Here is a 15496-nt window from a genome sequence, read left to right as displayed (position 1 = left end):
ACCCTTACCTTTACACCTGACTCCAGCTGCTGACAAGGAGGAAGTTGGTACTCAGCCCAGGAATCGTAGAGTTGAAAGGGACCTTGGCTTATTCAGTCTCCTCTGACCCGAGACCCACCTTTAACCCAGATGTGCATTTGTGAAAAGGGCCGTGGCTCTTTGGTTCGCTGTCTCCAACATGGTTTCCCCCGGTGTGTTGAACTACAAGTCCCATCATCCCTTGCAGCAGCATTGGCCACGCTGGCTTGGAACTCAGCATCATCTGGAGGGTGCCAGGTTGCAGAAGTTTGGCATAAGACATCGGCCGTGTAGACGGTTTGGCGCAAACCATGGTACGCTCTGTCTCCACAATCAGAGGCACCGGTCCTCCTGGATGTCGGTTGCTGGAAACCGCAGGATGCTGGGAGAGTGTCTTTGTGCTTGCATCCCGCTTGCAGGTTTCCTACAGGCTGGCCACTGCGAGAACAGGATGCTGGGCTAGATGGCCAGATCCTGCAGGGCTCTTCTTGCCTGCAAGGGAGAAAATCGAATCTCTTCCATGCAAGGGAACCCATTTTTAGCTGCCAGTTCTGGGCCTCTCTCTCTCTCCCCCCCCCCCATGTGCTCCCCACCCCCCTCACAAAAGCTGGGACGGTTGCGGAAGCTGCGGGGAGCCCTGTCCTGTTTTTAAAAGCCTCTCTCTTTTTTTAATTGCCTCTCTTCTCTGCCTGCCTGCTTGAGTGCCTGTGGCTGTGTTATTAGGCACTTCATTAAGTCGCAGCCTTGTGCCCGCGCACAATGCAGCAATCACAAGGCAAGGGAGCGCATAAAGGCTCTCCAAAGCCTGGCCCCGCTGCCTTGCCGCTCTGGAGAGTGAGTCGCCGAGGGTCTTGCGAGGAAATCCTGGGGTTTCAGGAGAGCCCTTATTAACGTGCGCAGCAAGGGGTAATAAGCCAGGCCTCTGATAATCGCTCAGCGGGCAGCGAGGGAAACAGAAAGCATTGGGGCAGCAGAGGGAGGGAACAGCTGTGGAAGGTTCAGGTCTCCCAGCTGCTAAGGGCTGGCTTGCACCAAACCTCCCCTTGAACGCGAGCAGCCCTATAGCTCTTCCAGGGCTATGTGTGTCTGCAATTGAGAGGGGTGGTTTTTTAATTATTATTTGTGCAAATCTGGCCGTAGCTAAAGGCAGCCTGCAGGTGTTCCTGTGATCACAGCAGCTGGGGAGAAGGTGCCGCTGTGCAATGGCTGCAGCCCGCCTTCCGGATTCACCTAAATGCTATCCTGCTTAATCCTAGCAACGTCTACATTAGACATAGAAAACCCTTTGTGAATGCACCCTTTGGGGGCAAAGAATTCCTGGCACCTCTCCGTGGCAGTGGGAAGATGGCTCCCAAGGCTGCATGGTAACACCTGGGAAAGCAGAATGAGGTGGAAGAGAGAGCAAATTTGTCACAATTCTGCTCTTAAGCGTGTGTCTGTCCCCCTCCTTCCCCCCCTCCAATCTTTTTTCTCTGCTGAGAATCAGTTCTGCAAAGATTTGTATTTGCTGCATGCTCTTTAGCTTGCTTCCAAAATGTAGCCTGTCTTCAGAATTTCAGTACAGTGGTACCTCGGGTTACAGACACTTCAGGTTACAGACGTTTCAGGTTACAGACTCTGCTAACCCAGAAATAGTACCTCGGGTTAAGAACTTTGCTTCAGGATGAGAAAAGAAATCGTGCAGCGGCAGCGGGAGGCCCCATTAGCTAAAGTGGTGCCTCAGGTTAAGAACAGTTTCAGGTTAAGAACGGACCTCCGGAACGAATTAAGTTCTTAACACAAGGTACCACTGTATTTTTGGAAGGGCTTGAATGATAGAAGGTGAGGGAATGATGAATATGAGGAGGGAGAAGAGGTTAAAGTCCTGAGGTTTTTAGGTCGTGCAGGTGATAAACGTCATGGAAATGTTCAGAAATGGCACCTGTCACTCAGTGCAAGCTTAGCCCAGTCAAGTTTGGGTCTATCCTGCCCTTCTCAGCGCAGGATCCAAGCTTTGCTTCACAATAGCAGGAGCTTGGAAATCAAAAGAGTGAATCTCTATAGCAGCAGCAGCAGCAGCAGCAAAGCCCCATTGTCTTGGGAACCTGAATTAAGAACTGCAGAATAGGCAGCTGCTGGCAGTGCTTGGGGTCTGGCCCCGAGAGAGCTGCTGTAGTAGCAGAGAGACTCAGAGCAGGGGAGGTGAGCTGGAAAGTTTCCTGCTTCAGATCTTGCCCCAACCATAAACTCGCTGTGCCGACTTTAGGCTTATCATTGTTCTCTTGGGCGTAGCCTTCCCATCTGCGAAATGGGAATAATAGCGACTTTATAGGCTGCAGAGCGCTATGTAAATGCCCTCTTCAGCAGTCTTCACCTGACGGCTAAAAATCTTCTAATAAGGCTTTCAGGGTATGAATAGCTTTCAGCTCCTGTTCTGATTGTGATTTGCTGTGTTGCTGGAGGGTGATTGTCCCTTTGTATTCTGGGCTTTCTATATTTTTTTTACGACAGTGTAACTCTGTAAGTTCAGTAGATTAACCTATTGTTCGCTACCGTGAGCCATTTCTAACGGAGTGGTGGAATAAAAATGTGTATTATATATATATTTTTATCTCTTTTTCTTGTTGTATAGATTATTATTATTTTTTAAAAAAGATCCACGATTATGGGATAATCTGCTGTTCTCTTTGGAGAGGATGCTGAGCTCCAGTTAATGGTCTGAGCATTTTGAGAGTCCAGGGGAGTACCTTGTAAACCTTTGGCCTGACCTCCCTGGGAGCCTTTTTGGTGGAGAGGGAGTGGAGCAGTTAGGAGGCAAGGAGGAACCTGCCTTGAGGCGGCCTAGACTTCCAGTGTGGTGTAGTGGTTAAGAGCGGTAGTCTCGTAATCTGGGGAACCGGGTTCACTTCCCTGCTCCTCCACATGCAGCTGCTGGGTGACCTTGGGCTAGTCACACTTCTCTGAAGTCTCTCAGCCCCACTCACCTCACAGAGTGTTTGTTGTGGGGGAGGAAGGGAAAGGAGAATGTTAGCTGCTTTGAGACTCCTTCAGGTAGTGATAAAGCGGGATATCAAATCCAAACTCTTCTTCTTCTTCCCCACTTGGCTTGGCACTCGCAGCCCAAGTAGGTGCTTCTGTACTACTATTTTAATTTTAATTTTTTGCAGGAGGAAAAACTGTGCCTCCTCCCCACAGACAGTCTTGTGGGGTCGGCCGCAACCGTCCGAGGAACGGCTGCCCATCCAGGGCGTGCTCGAAGCCAAGTCCTCCAGCTCCTCCTCTTCCAACCACTCGGAGAACTTCTCAAGGCTGGGCAGCAGTCCTCTGGAAGTGCCCAAAGCCAGGTGAGAGACGGAATGAGGCTTGTATCACTTTGGAGACCGGGGGGAGAGAGGGGAGCAGGTTGCCAAGCTGCGCAAGGCAAGGGCGATGGTCTGCAGGAAAAGCGACGGTGGCAGCATTCAAGCAGCTGCACACGAAGGAAACCCTCCTTTCCCCTTTTAGAAAAACCACGCGTTAGGAAGGAACCGATCATGCAAATGTACACAAATTTCCTTCTCAGGAGGCTGCTTGGGAACTTTTTGCCAAGTGCCGCCGCAAGGAAAAAGCACCCGCTGCCCAAAAATATAATTAAAGGGGCAATTTGCTGCTCTTTAGTTCCACCCGGATTCTGCCACCTGAGATGTCTGCTCCTGCTGCCTCAGTTCTGGGCCCGGTGCCGACTTAGCAGAATGAGGAGAGGAAGAAAAGAACTGAGTTTGGGGGATGGCAGCCCTTTGAGGACGGAGGGGGTCAAGAAACTTCACTGGGTTGTACTAGCTGCACAAGAAGCAGTACAGTGGTTCCTCGGGTTGCAGACGCTTCAGGTTACAGACGCTTCACGTTACAGACTCCGCTAACCCAGAAATAGTACCCCGGGTTAAGAACTTTACCTCAGGATGAGAACAGAAATCGCATGGAGGCAGCAGGAGGCCCCATTAGCTAAAGTGGTACCTCAGGTTAAGAACAGTTTCAGGTTAAGAACAGACCTCCGGAACAAATTAAGTTCTTAACCAGAGGTACTACTGTACTAGGTTGAGCCAGACATCCCAAAAAATTCCTACCTTAGCCCTTTTACGGCTTTAGGGATTTCCCACTGTCCACAGTTTTCAGTTTGTCCATGAGCTCTAGAATTTTTAATTCTGAAAAAAGGGAGTGGGTTGACATTTTTGGCGATGCCAGAAGTTCTGATTCCAGGCTTCAGATCATGCGTGTGGCCCAGCTAATCCAGGGACACCTAGCAAAGTGTTCTGTTTATGTCTGTTTGTAAAGCACCCAGAGGCACTTTCTCTGCACCTTGCTTTGGAATGCTAGAGGACTGTCTTAAAACGTAGGCATGGCTAGTAGGGGCCTGTGCCCATGAATGCCGGAATTGGGGGTTTGGGGAAGAAGGTGCCACGCCATCTGTGGGCAAGAGACGTTGGGCTGCCTGAAGGAAGCTTTCGGTATCATGCAGGTATGGCTCGATGCAAAATTATTGAACAACTGCTCCAAATTCGACTCTGTAAATTGTGTCTCTCTTCTTCCTCTCCTGCGGTGTTGAACAAACCCGTCGTAAAGATTTGTTTTAAGTGCTTGAGCACGTTTGGGTGGGTAGGGAGTCTGGGAAGAAGGCAACAATTGGTTAGTGCCACGTGAAAGCGTTTCGGGACCAGGATCTGCAGTGTTTTAAGAACTACATGGTCTCGCTGTTGCTCTGTTGAACTTGAAAAGATGTACAGGTTACCAGCTGCCTTATGCTGGAGATGTGGTCGGCGTTATGTCAGATTTAGTTGTATTTAGAGGAAATGCAAACGAAAAGTTTTGGGGGGGCTAAATTGCAAGGGAAATCGATCAAATTGTCATTTATGAGTTAACAATAAAGTACCGTATTTTAAAGTACCGCATTTTTCGCTCTATAGGACGCACCAGACCACAAGACGCACCTGGTTTTGGGAGGAGAAAAACAAGAAAAAAAATATTCTGAATCTCAGAAGCCAGAACAGCAAGAGGGATCGCTGTGCAGTGAAAGCAGCAATCCCTCTTACTGTTCTGGCTTCTGGGATAGCTGTGCAGCCTGCATTCGCTCCATAAGACGCACACACATTTCCCCGTACTTTTTAGGAGGGAAAAAGTGAGTCTTATAGAGCAAAAAATACGGTATATACTTCCAACGAAAGAGGGTGAATTTGGTGGTGCATTCGTTAGCCTTGGCAAAATATTAATAGCAAAATATTGGGGGGAAACTGCAGATCCCGTCAGTAAATGGGGAAAAGCAGTGTGCTTATTTTAAACATATGAAAGACTCTCTCTTGTGGCTTGAAGCCCTGGAGTGTTGCTTCCAACCCTTAATCCAACCAGAGGCCTCTTGAGTCATTAACCAGGCAAGTCTTGAACTATCTGAAGTGCTTTTCTAAAAATGTCAAGGTATTGATTGCAATAAGAAACTAAAACTGGCTCGAATCAAATGCAGTTCTTGTCAAGGAACATGAGTTTGGAAAGGCAGAGAGGTGAAAAGCATAGAAGATTTAAGAACTATAGGTCTGAACCAAAACAGATCACACACACCCTCAATCTGTAGCAAGGAAGGAATTGGGCATACGAACCGAAAGCGCATAGCAAAGAAAATCACAAAGCTGAAATCTAGATAGCATACAAGTGAGATAGTGCTAAATGTTTCGGAAGAGTGTTTCAAATTTCGGGAATGCGCTCTGCTCACTACCCCACCCTCGGCTGCAGCCAGAGTTGCTTTAGTCTGTTGTTCTGTCCATTGGTGTAAGAGGAGACTTTGCTTGTGCCCCTTCCATTTGAAGAGGAAGGTCACTTGTGCCCGCAGGCAGGTGATATCTTTTCGCGATGGCTCCCAATTCAGGAAATTAATGTACTTACAGAAATTTATCTCAAACTATCTTTGGCAGCGCTGTAAAGCCTCCCCCCCCCCCTTAATTCAGGTGTGCGGTTGGCTGATCTTCCTCCAGCACTGTTCGCGCTTTGTCACTTGTGCAATTGTCTGACTTGGAGATTTTTACCCTTAGGTCTAATTGTATGTTGTATTTCAAATGAGATGGTGCCGCCAAACCTTGCCCTCCCATATCCACCCTGCCTCGGAGACGATACCTTGGTTTTGTATCTTCCCTGAACAAAAAAAAAATCCTTCCAGTAGCACCTTAGAGACCAACTAAGTTTGTTCTTGGTATGAGCTTTCGTGTGCATGCACACTTGGTATCTGAACAAGTGTGCATGCACACGAAAGCTCATACCAAAAACAAACTTAGCTGGTCTCTAAGGTGCTGTTGCTGTTTAGTTGTTTTGTCGTGTCCGACTCTTCATGACCGCATGGACCAGAGCATGCCAGGCACTCCTGTCTTCCACCTCCTCTCACAGTTTGGTCAAACTCATATTGGTAGCTTTGAGAACACTGTCCAACCATCTCGTCCTCTGTCGTCCCCTTCTCCTTGTGCCAACATCTTTCCCAACATCAGGGTCTTTTCCAGGGAGTCTGCTCTTCTCATGAGGTGGCCAAAGTCTTGAAGCCGCAGCTTCACGATCTGTCCTTCCAGTGAGCACTCAGGCCTGATTTCCTTAAGCATGGATACGTTTGATCTTCTTGCAGTCCATGGGACTCTCAAGAGTCTCCTCCAGCACCATAATTCAAATGCATCCATTCTTCGGCGATCAGCCTTCTTTATGGTCCAGCTCTCACTTGCATACATCACTACTGGGAAAACCATGGCTTTAACTATAGGGACCTTTGTTGGCAAAGTGATGTCTCTGCTTTTTAAGATCCCCTTCATGGATCACTGCCTTGCCGTGGTGAAGGGGCTTGAATAACTCAGAGAAGCTATGAGCTATGCCGTTCAGGGCCACCCAAGATGGACAGGTCATAGTGGAGAGTTTTGACCAAACGTGATCCACCTGGAGCAGGAACCGGCAAGCCACTCCAGTATCCCTGCCAAGAAAACTCCATGGACAAAGGCAACAGGCATATAAAGGTGCTACTGGAAGGAATTCTTTTATTTTGTTTCGACTACGGCAGACCAACACGGCTGCCTACCTGTAACTATCTTCCCTGAGTACCGGATGGTATCGTTTCCCCCTGCCATCCTGTCCGTTGTGTGGCCTGGCTGTTGCATTTGTTCCCTCTGCATATTTTAAATCGGGGTGGTATTTGCAGAGGTCACTCTGTTGCCAGCATCGTAGTTTGGGCCGTGCACTCCATCGCCTCTCGAGACAGGCAGATCCCAACAACAACTAAGGCTACAACTGCCAGGGAATAAACCTGAGCGCCCCCTCTGCATGCAAAACTTGCACTGTGCCTCTGAGCTGTGGTCTCCTCCTTTTGCTCTGGAAAAGGCATGTTCCAGTGTCTTCTGCTTTGGGGGCTGCTTGCCAGGGAGGCTCCAGCCCCTTTATCCCAAAGGGTGATGACATTGGTGTGTGTGTGTGTGTTTGGTGTTACAAGTGTCTTATCCCGGGAGCGTGTGGCTCCTCAGGCCCAGCAGCTCTGCCGTTGCCGATTTTTTGGGAGAGAGCTGCGGGCAAGGTAGCCACGCTCTTGAAAGTTCCATGGCAGCACTAGGGGGCCCTGCCACGCTGGCAGGCTCAGCTGTGCCCCTCGTATATCTCGGCTCGGGGGAGCCTTGCCAACCCGGAGGAAGGAGATGGCTGCGCGTGGCTTTCAGATCTTCTGGACCCGTGGCCATGGCAACAAAGCACTTAGCGTTTGCCGCAGCGGAGGAAGCGGGGCATTCCGGTGGGCCAGCAGCTACTACAATAGGTAACTTAATTGGCTACCTGCCACTTCCCGAGCGCACTGACAGGCAGGAGGCACGCAGGGCAAGTCACGCTGAGGCCGCTGGGAGTAGGAGGAGGGCGTGAGAGGAGCGCAGCGCATGCTAGCTTGGGAGAAGGAAGGGAAGCCGGGGGGGGGGGGTTGTTTCTCTTCCCCTCCCTTCCCCAAGAGAGGGAGAGGGGAGCCTGCCAGTGCCTGGGCAAACTGGCAGGCCAAGCAGAAGGACACACATCCCTGCACTCCCGATTGCCTGAAGCTGTGACTGAGCGGAAGGAAAGGGCATCGCTCAGTATTGCCCTGTGGGGGTTTGTCTGCTTTCTTAACAACAGGGCTGAGGAAGCCTCAAACGCCTGGAGGGTCTGATCAGGCCTCTCCCACCTGTCCCGTGCGAGTGCAGCCAAGCAGCTTGCCTGCTAGACCACCCGCTTGAGCGACCGCCCCCTGTCGTCTCAATCTAATCAGCATGTGCCCCATTAACAAACGAAATGCGCCGCAGCAACGTATTTACCGGCCTGTGCCACATTTTAATGGGGGAAGCTATATGAGTGTGTCCCCCCCACCACCACATGGATACTTATCTCTGTTGTGTTAATATTGCACATGAAGGTAGCTAATCTCAAAAGGTTCTGCAGAAAAGCTGGGGTAGTCTGGCACCGTGAGGAAAGAATCTTGGGAGCTTCAGGCAAACACTTGAAGGCAGGATTGCACCTTCTTATTACGATCGGCTAGGCTGTGCAAAATGGGCCCTGGGGTGCAGAGTCTGTTCCACTGTTGCCGTTCGCCTTGGGAGCGAGGTGTGGCCCCCTCCGCGGCGGAAGCGCTCCTGGGTGTCCGCAGGCGGCGGGATTAACGCCGTGTAAGATACGCGCAGGACAGTAATGTGGCTTAGCAAACTGGCTAAGCCGCGCCTGAATGCGCTTTTGCTAAACCCATTAAACAAAGCTGGCACAATGCGCTCAGATCCGCCAAGGAGCTCTGGGTCTGGAGACAGCTTTGTCAAAATGCGTAAAGCACAGCGGCAACTGCTCCCGGTCGGCAAGCGAGCACAGGAAGAGGCGTCGGGGTGGGGTTGTAGCTTCCCACAGAGCTTCGAGGTGCTGTGGTTTCTGTACTTCCTCGTTTCCCTTGTATGTGTGCGAGGGAATGAGGGAGCTAGTCCTCTAAGTCTGCCTTTTGGCAGCTGAACCTGGCCTCTGTTCCCGTGCATCTATTTCACAGAGTTAACTAGACCGTTGGAAGGTTCGGGACACCTGAAAACAAGAGCTTCTTTATGCAGCACATAGTTAACCTGTGGAACTCCCTCCCACCAGAGGCAGCGATGGGCCCCCAACTGGGGTGGCTTTCAAAGAGCATTAGACTCATTCAGGGAGGAGAGGGCTGTCGAGGGCTGCTGGCTGTGCTCTCTTTCCACAGTTGGAGGCAGCAGTGCTTGCTGGAAACCACAGAAGGAGTTCTTGTGCTTGAATCCTACTTCCTGGTTTCCCTCAGGCATCTGACTGGCCACTGTGAGAACAGGACGCTGGACTGGACAGGCCACTGGTCTGGCCCCACGGGCTCTTGAGTTCTTCTATCCCAGCACTTCTCTATGATCAGGGGAAGCCCATGATGTCATCCCGATGATCTGCTGGTTTCCACTGCTTGAGGTTGTGGGGGAAACTACTGCTGCTGCTGTGTGCTATGAGCAAATACCCTTCTCCTTGCACGCAAGCGTCCTGGCTCTTGGCCTTAATGGCCCTGTAATTATTACCCTGGGTCAGGCCGGTAAATGCTCTAATGTGACAGCAAACAGGCATGGCTGAAGCAGAGTGCTGCCGGCTGCCAAGTGCGTCGCTCACTTGCCGGCTGTGCTTCTGGGCCCTGCACAAAGATCTCCTGCCATCCAGCTGCTGTTAATAGAGTAATTATTAGCTTTCTGGTCTTTATGGTTAAATATTTATGTCCTGGGAGCGCTCCTTAACGCCATGTCTGCTTTTTTGCAGGCAGCTGATTAAAGCAGGCAGGCGCAAACGGGCAACCGCCGGCCCAAAGGTGGCGGCAGTCGGTGGGGGAAGCGCGGTACTAAGCAAGTGAGCAAAGGTTCTGTGCCTGGATGATCCAGATTTCCCCACCACTACCACCACCAAAGGGACGCAGGTGGCGCTGTGGGTTAAACCACAGCGCCTAGGGCTTGCTGATCAGAAGGTCGGTGGTTCGAATCCCCGCGACGGGGTGAGTTCCTGTTGCTCGGTCCCTGCTCCTGCCAAACTAGCAGTTCAAAAGCACATCAAAGTGCAGGTAGATAAATAGGTACCGCTCCGGTGGGAAGGTAAACGGCATTTCCATGCGCTGCTCTGGTTCGTCAGAAGCGGCTTAGTCATGTTGGCCACATGACCCTGTATGCCGGCTCCCTCGGCCAATAAAGCGAGATGAGCGCCGCAACCCCAGAGTCGGCCACGACTGGACCTAATGGTCAGGGGTCCCTTTACCTTTACCTTTACCACCACCAAGGAAAGCTGGTATTTGCAGTCTGTACAACTGCATGGAGGACTGTGTGAATTGCAACAAGGGGATTTTTTTTGCAAATTTATTCGGCTTATTTTTAATGCAGAATTTAATTCCGTGTTTGTACTGTAAACCACCCTGCGATCCTCAGATGAAGGGCAGCACATAAATTTAATACATAACAACAATAATTTAAAAATCTGCTAGGAGTTGGGGTTGCACAGTGCAAACCACTGAGAACCTCAGAGGGAGCTTTTGAGTTCATAAATTTTGGGCAGTGTTGCTTGCCCACTTTTTTCCAAGTGCACTTTTGCCAGTCCTAATAATTTAGTTTCCCCCCCTAAATGAAAGCGGAGATTCTTTAGAAATGTAAATCTGCCCCTGTTGCCACATTCTCCTTTTCTGCATTGGGGGTAGTATTATGGTATGGATATGCATATAGCTGAGGCTGCTGGTTATATTGGCTGCTTCTACATTGGACAGCTGATGTAAGGAAGAGAACAGGAGAGTGACTAACAAGCTCATTACTGTAAAGAGGTCCACCAACAGGGCAACGAGAACCTTTCAGTATCAAGGATCTAATTAGTGGGTAAATTTTCCCGAACCTGGTGCCCTCCAACCATTGTTGGACTACAAATCCCAGCAGGGCACTGTGGTCTAAACCACTGAGCCTCTTGGGCTTGCTGATCAGAAGGTCAGCGGTTCGAATCCCCATGATGGGGTGAGCTCCCATTGCTCTATGCCAGCTCCTGCCAACTTTGCAGTTCGAGAGCACACCAGTGCAAGTAGATAAATAGGTACTGCTGCAGCAGGAAGGTAAACGGTGTTTCCGTGTGCTCTGGCTTCCGTCACAGTGTTCCATTGCACCAGAAGCGGTTTAGTCCTGCTGGCCACATGACCCAGAAACCTGTCTGTGGACAAATGCTGGCTCCCTTGGCCTGAAAGCGAGATGAGCACCACAACCCCATAGTCGCCTTTGACTGGACTTAACCGTCCAGGGGTCCTTTACCTTTTTTTACAGATCCCAGCACCCACAATCAGCATGCTCAGTAGTGAGGGAATTGCAGGCCAACAACCCCTGGAGGGTACCAGGCTGGGGGAGGCTGTTTTAAGCAATGGGGCTGGCCTCAAGTCAGGGCTCAACTCTGGAAGAGAAGGCCCAAGCTGTGAAGCATGAAGTTTAGAGCTTTTGAACATCCCTTGTGGGGTGAAATCCTGGAAAGCTGCTGCCGTGGAGTGTAGATAGAACTGCGCTTCTTAGGAACCCTCTACCTGAGAGCTTGCTGAGCTGCTGCCAGTTGTCGTTGTTGTTTAGTCGTGTCTGACTCTTTGTGACCCCATGGACCAGAGCACGCCAGGCACTCCTGTCTTCCACTGCCTCCCGCAGTATGGTCAAACTCATGCTGGTAGCTTCGAGAACACTGTCCAACCATCTCGTCCTCTGTCGTCCCCTTCTCCTTGTGCCCTCCATCTTTCCCAACATCAGGGTCTTTTCCAGGGAGTCTGCTCTTCTCATGAGGTGGCCAAAGTATTGGAGCCTCAGCTTCACGATCTGTCCTTCCAGTGAGCATTCAGGCCTGATTTCCTTCAGAATGGATAGGTTTGATCTTCTTGCAGTCCACGGGACTCTCAAGAGTCTCCTCCAGCACCATAATTCAAAAGCATCCATTCTTTGGCGATCAGCCTTCTTTATGGTCCAGCTCTCACTTCCATACATCACTACTGGGAAAACCATAGCTTTTACTATACGGACATTTGTTGGCAAGGTAATGTCTGCTTTTAAGATGCTGTCTAGGTTTGCCATTGCTTTCCTCCCAAGAAGCAGGCATCTTTTAATTTCGTGGCTGCTGTCACCATCTGCAGTGATCATGGAGCCCAAGAAAGTAAAATCTCTCACTGCCTCCATTTCTTCCCCTTCTATTTGCCAGGAGGTGGTGGGACCAGTGGCCATGATTTCTGCTGCCCGTTAGAGCAGTCAATATAGGGTAGAGAGGGGTAAGGCATAGTCATAGCATCAGATGCAGAACTGATTCAAAAATTAAGCCCAAACTGAACCCTGCACCAAAGCCAGAATTCCATTCTTAGGCCACCACAGGTTGGTGGTATTTGTGGATTTTAGGTTCTCTCCCACCCCCGTTCCTAGCTGGCTTGAGTGACGGATGTGAAGAAAGAGAAGCCAGAGCTGTCAGAAACCTATATAGCTCTTCCTGGGAGGGAAGGGTGGTGCAGTGGAGAGGAGTGACCTAATTAAACGAAGCCCTTTCTCCGGAGCTGGAGCTTGAAAGAATCTGGGCTGCTCGAAGATCCAGCAGATCTGAACGTTCTTCCTGCTAGAGGAATGGGCAGCAGCAAGACTCTCCCTGTCTGTCTTGCCTTGCCTTGATCCTGCTTTTTCTTCCAAGGGGCTGACTTCCAAGGAAGCTGCCTTATACAGAAGCCCACCTGGCTTGTTATTGTCCACATGGACAGCTCTCCAGGGTTTCAGATGCAGGATATTCCCAGCCCAAACCATTTACTGGGGAGGTCCCAGTAAATATTTCTTGGCTTGATGGATTTCTGGAGTTTGGTTCCCTGTGCTTTCTACCTGTGCTGCTCACGAAGCATCGCCGACTCTGCTTTTTATATATAATTTTTATTAGATTTTCTGTTTTACAATTTAAAGTACTCATTTTAACATCCTTAAAATATCAGTGACTTCCCTTCTTCTCTTTCCATGGTTCATTTTACATATCTCACATCCCTGCATCTTTTACAAAACCGAAACCATTCAGTATTCCATTACTGCATCCATCAAAAATTATTTACACTGTTGAATTTATCTTAATGCTGCCAATGTTTTCATGTCTACACAGGTTTCCCCCCATAGAGTCAATAAACATTTTCCAGTCTTCTCTAAATGTATGTTCTTCTTGTCCTCTTATTCTATATGTTAAGTCTGCAAGCTGAGCATATTCTGCCAACTTAAGTTGCCATTCTTCTTTGGTTGGGACCTTGCTCGTTTTCCATTTTTGGGCTAACAAAACACAGGCTGCAGTAAGGTAAAGGTAAAGGGACTCCTGACCATTAGGTCCAGTCGTGGCCGACTCTGGGGTTGCGGCGCTCATCTCGCTTTATTGGCCGAGGGAGCCGGCATACAGCTTCCAGGTCATGTGGCCAGCATGACTAAGCCGCTTCTGGCGAACCAGAGCAGGTTTACCTTCCGTTTACCTTCCCGCCGTAGCATTTATCTACTTGCACTTTGACTGCTTTTGAATTGCTAGGTTGGCAGGAGCAGGGACCGAGCAACGGGAACTTACCCTGTTGTGGGGATTCAAACCGCTGACCTTCTGATCGACAAGTCCTAGGCTCTGTGGTTTAACCCACAACACCACCCGCATCATAAAAACCTTTTTTGACACCTGGGAGTTTCAGTCTGAATTATCCCCGACAGAAAGGACTCTGGTTTTTTGGGGAAGAGTACGTTTAAACATTTTCTTAAATTCATTATGGATTATTTCCCAACACTCTTTTACCCTTTTACAAGTCTGCCACATGTAAAGGAACGTTCCCTCAACCTCTTTGCATCTCCAGCACTTATCTGATTCAGTCGCCAACCCTGTTCTGATTCAGCATCAAAGTAGTTGAGTTCTACTTGACTCCATCACTCCAGGAAAAGGCAGTGATTTTTCACCTATGTGAGGAAGAGAGCGTAGGTGAATCAGGGAAGCAGGGGCGTCTGGGAAGGTTTACGTATGGGATGCCGCCTGGCGACACGAGAAGGTTGCAGGGGCAGTAGGAGCAAACAAGTCATTCTGTTTCCTGAGCTCAGGGATAGCCAACATGTTCCAATCCAATTGCTATTGGACTCCAGCTCCCATGAACCCCAGCCAATGCGGCCGAGGATAATGGGAGTTGGAGTCCAGCCAGAACATCCAGGGGTGCAACACCGCATTGGCCACTCCTGCTTTAGTTAACAGAAACACTAGCAGAAATACCATAATTCTGACACAGCTTGTGAGGTTGACTGTAGAGCAGGGGTCAGCAAACGTTTTCAGCAGGGGGCCGGTCCCTCAGACCTTGTGGAGGGCCGGACTATATTTTTTTGGGGGGGGATGAATGAATTCTTATGCCCCACAAATAACCCAGAGATGCATTTTAAATAAAAGCACACATTCTACTCATGTAAAAACACCAGGCAGGCCCCACAAATAACCCAGAGATGCATTTTAAATAAAAGCACACATTCTACTCATGTAAAAACACCAGGCAGGCCCCACAAATAACCCAGAGATGCATTTTAAATAAAAGCACACATTCTACTCATGTAAAAACACCAGGCAGGCCCCACAAATAACCCAGAGATGCATTTTAAATAAAAGGACACATTCTACTCATGTAAAGACATGCTGATTCCCAGGCTGTCCGCCGGCCAGATTTAGAAGGCGACTGGGCCAGATTCGGCCCCCGGGCTTTAGTTTACCTACCCATTCTGTAAAGCCACAGCAGCACATACATTTCAGAGAGACGGCACTACTTGCTAGAACAATTTTTTTGAAAAAGATTTCGCCACCAATTGGGTCCCTGGTATTAAAAGCTTCTCATTGCCCTGCCAGTGGGCCTCTTTGCAGTTAATTGGCTTGTTAGTCACTCTGCTGTTCTCTTCCTCAGATCCGCTGTACTCGAGCACATCACTGAGGTCTTTTTTGTCCAGCATGAGTTTGGAGTAGAAAGGGAAGATGAATCCATGGTTTGAAGTGCTGGCTAGTCTTGCCATCTCGCCTCCCACCCCTCCCTTTATTGTTGTTCTCCTGGCTTTCTGCTTTGTCCAAAGATCATAAGCCAAATTAATCCTCTGTATCGGGGCTCTAGTGTCTGTTCTTGGCGGAAGACTGGATTTGAAACTCTAATAAGGTCGTGTGGGATGAAGGCTGGAGAGCTCCGCTTGCCAGGGTGAAAGGATTAGAGCTGGAGAGTTTCCGGAACATTCTCCCCAGCAGAAGAGGATGAGTTACTCTTCGGATAGATAAAGCTACTTTTGTGTTGACAACGCCGCTGGTGTTGTCTGCTGCAGGCTTCCCCAACCTGGTGCCCTCTAGCTGATGTCAGACTACAATTCCCATTGGCCCTCTGGATGAGGCTGATGGGTATTGTAGTTCTACAGCATCTGGAAAGGGTACCTTGTAGGTTGTCCTGGTCTACCACGATGGGCAGTGGCTTTCCAGTGCCTTG

At 49.7% G+C, this 15496-nt stretch overlaps 1 protein-coding gene across 3 annotated transcripts in view; it reads left to right on the top strand.

Moving 5' to 3' along the window:
• Nucleotides 1-15496, top strand: part of MTMR14 (myotubularin related protein 14) — an 84534-nt gene that overhangs the window by 52820 nt on the left and 16218 nt on the right. For all 3 annotated transcript variants that reach the window (XM_081901975.1, XM_081901974.1, XM_081901976.1), the window contains exon 17: nucleotides 3165-3341. In XM_081901975.1, coding sequence (XP_081758101.1) covers nucleotides 3165-3341 — 177 coding nt within the window. The remainder of the gene's footprint in view (nucleotides 1-3164; nucleotides 3342-15496) is intronic.

Source organism: Podarcis melisellensis (genome assembly GCF_964234715.1).
Source record: "Podarcis melisellensis genome assembly, chromosome: 2".
Lineage (NCBI taxonomy): Eukaryota > Metazoa > Chordata > Lepidosauria > Squamata > Lacertidae > Podarcis > Podarcis melisellensis.
This window is presented reverse-complemented; position numbering and strand designations above follow the sequence as displayed.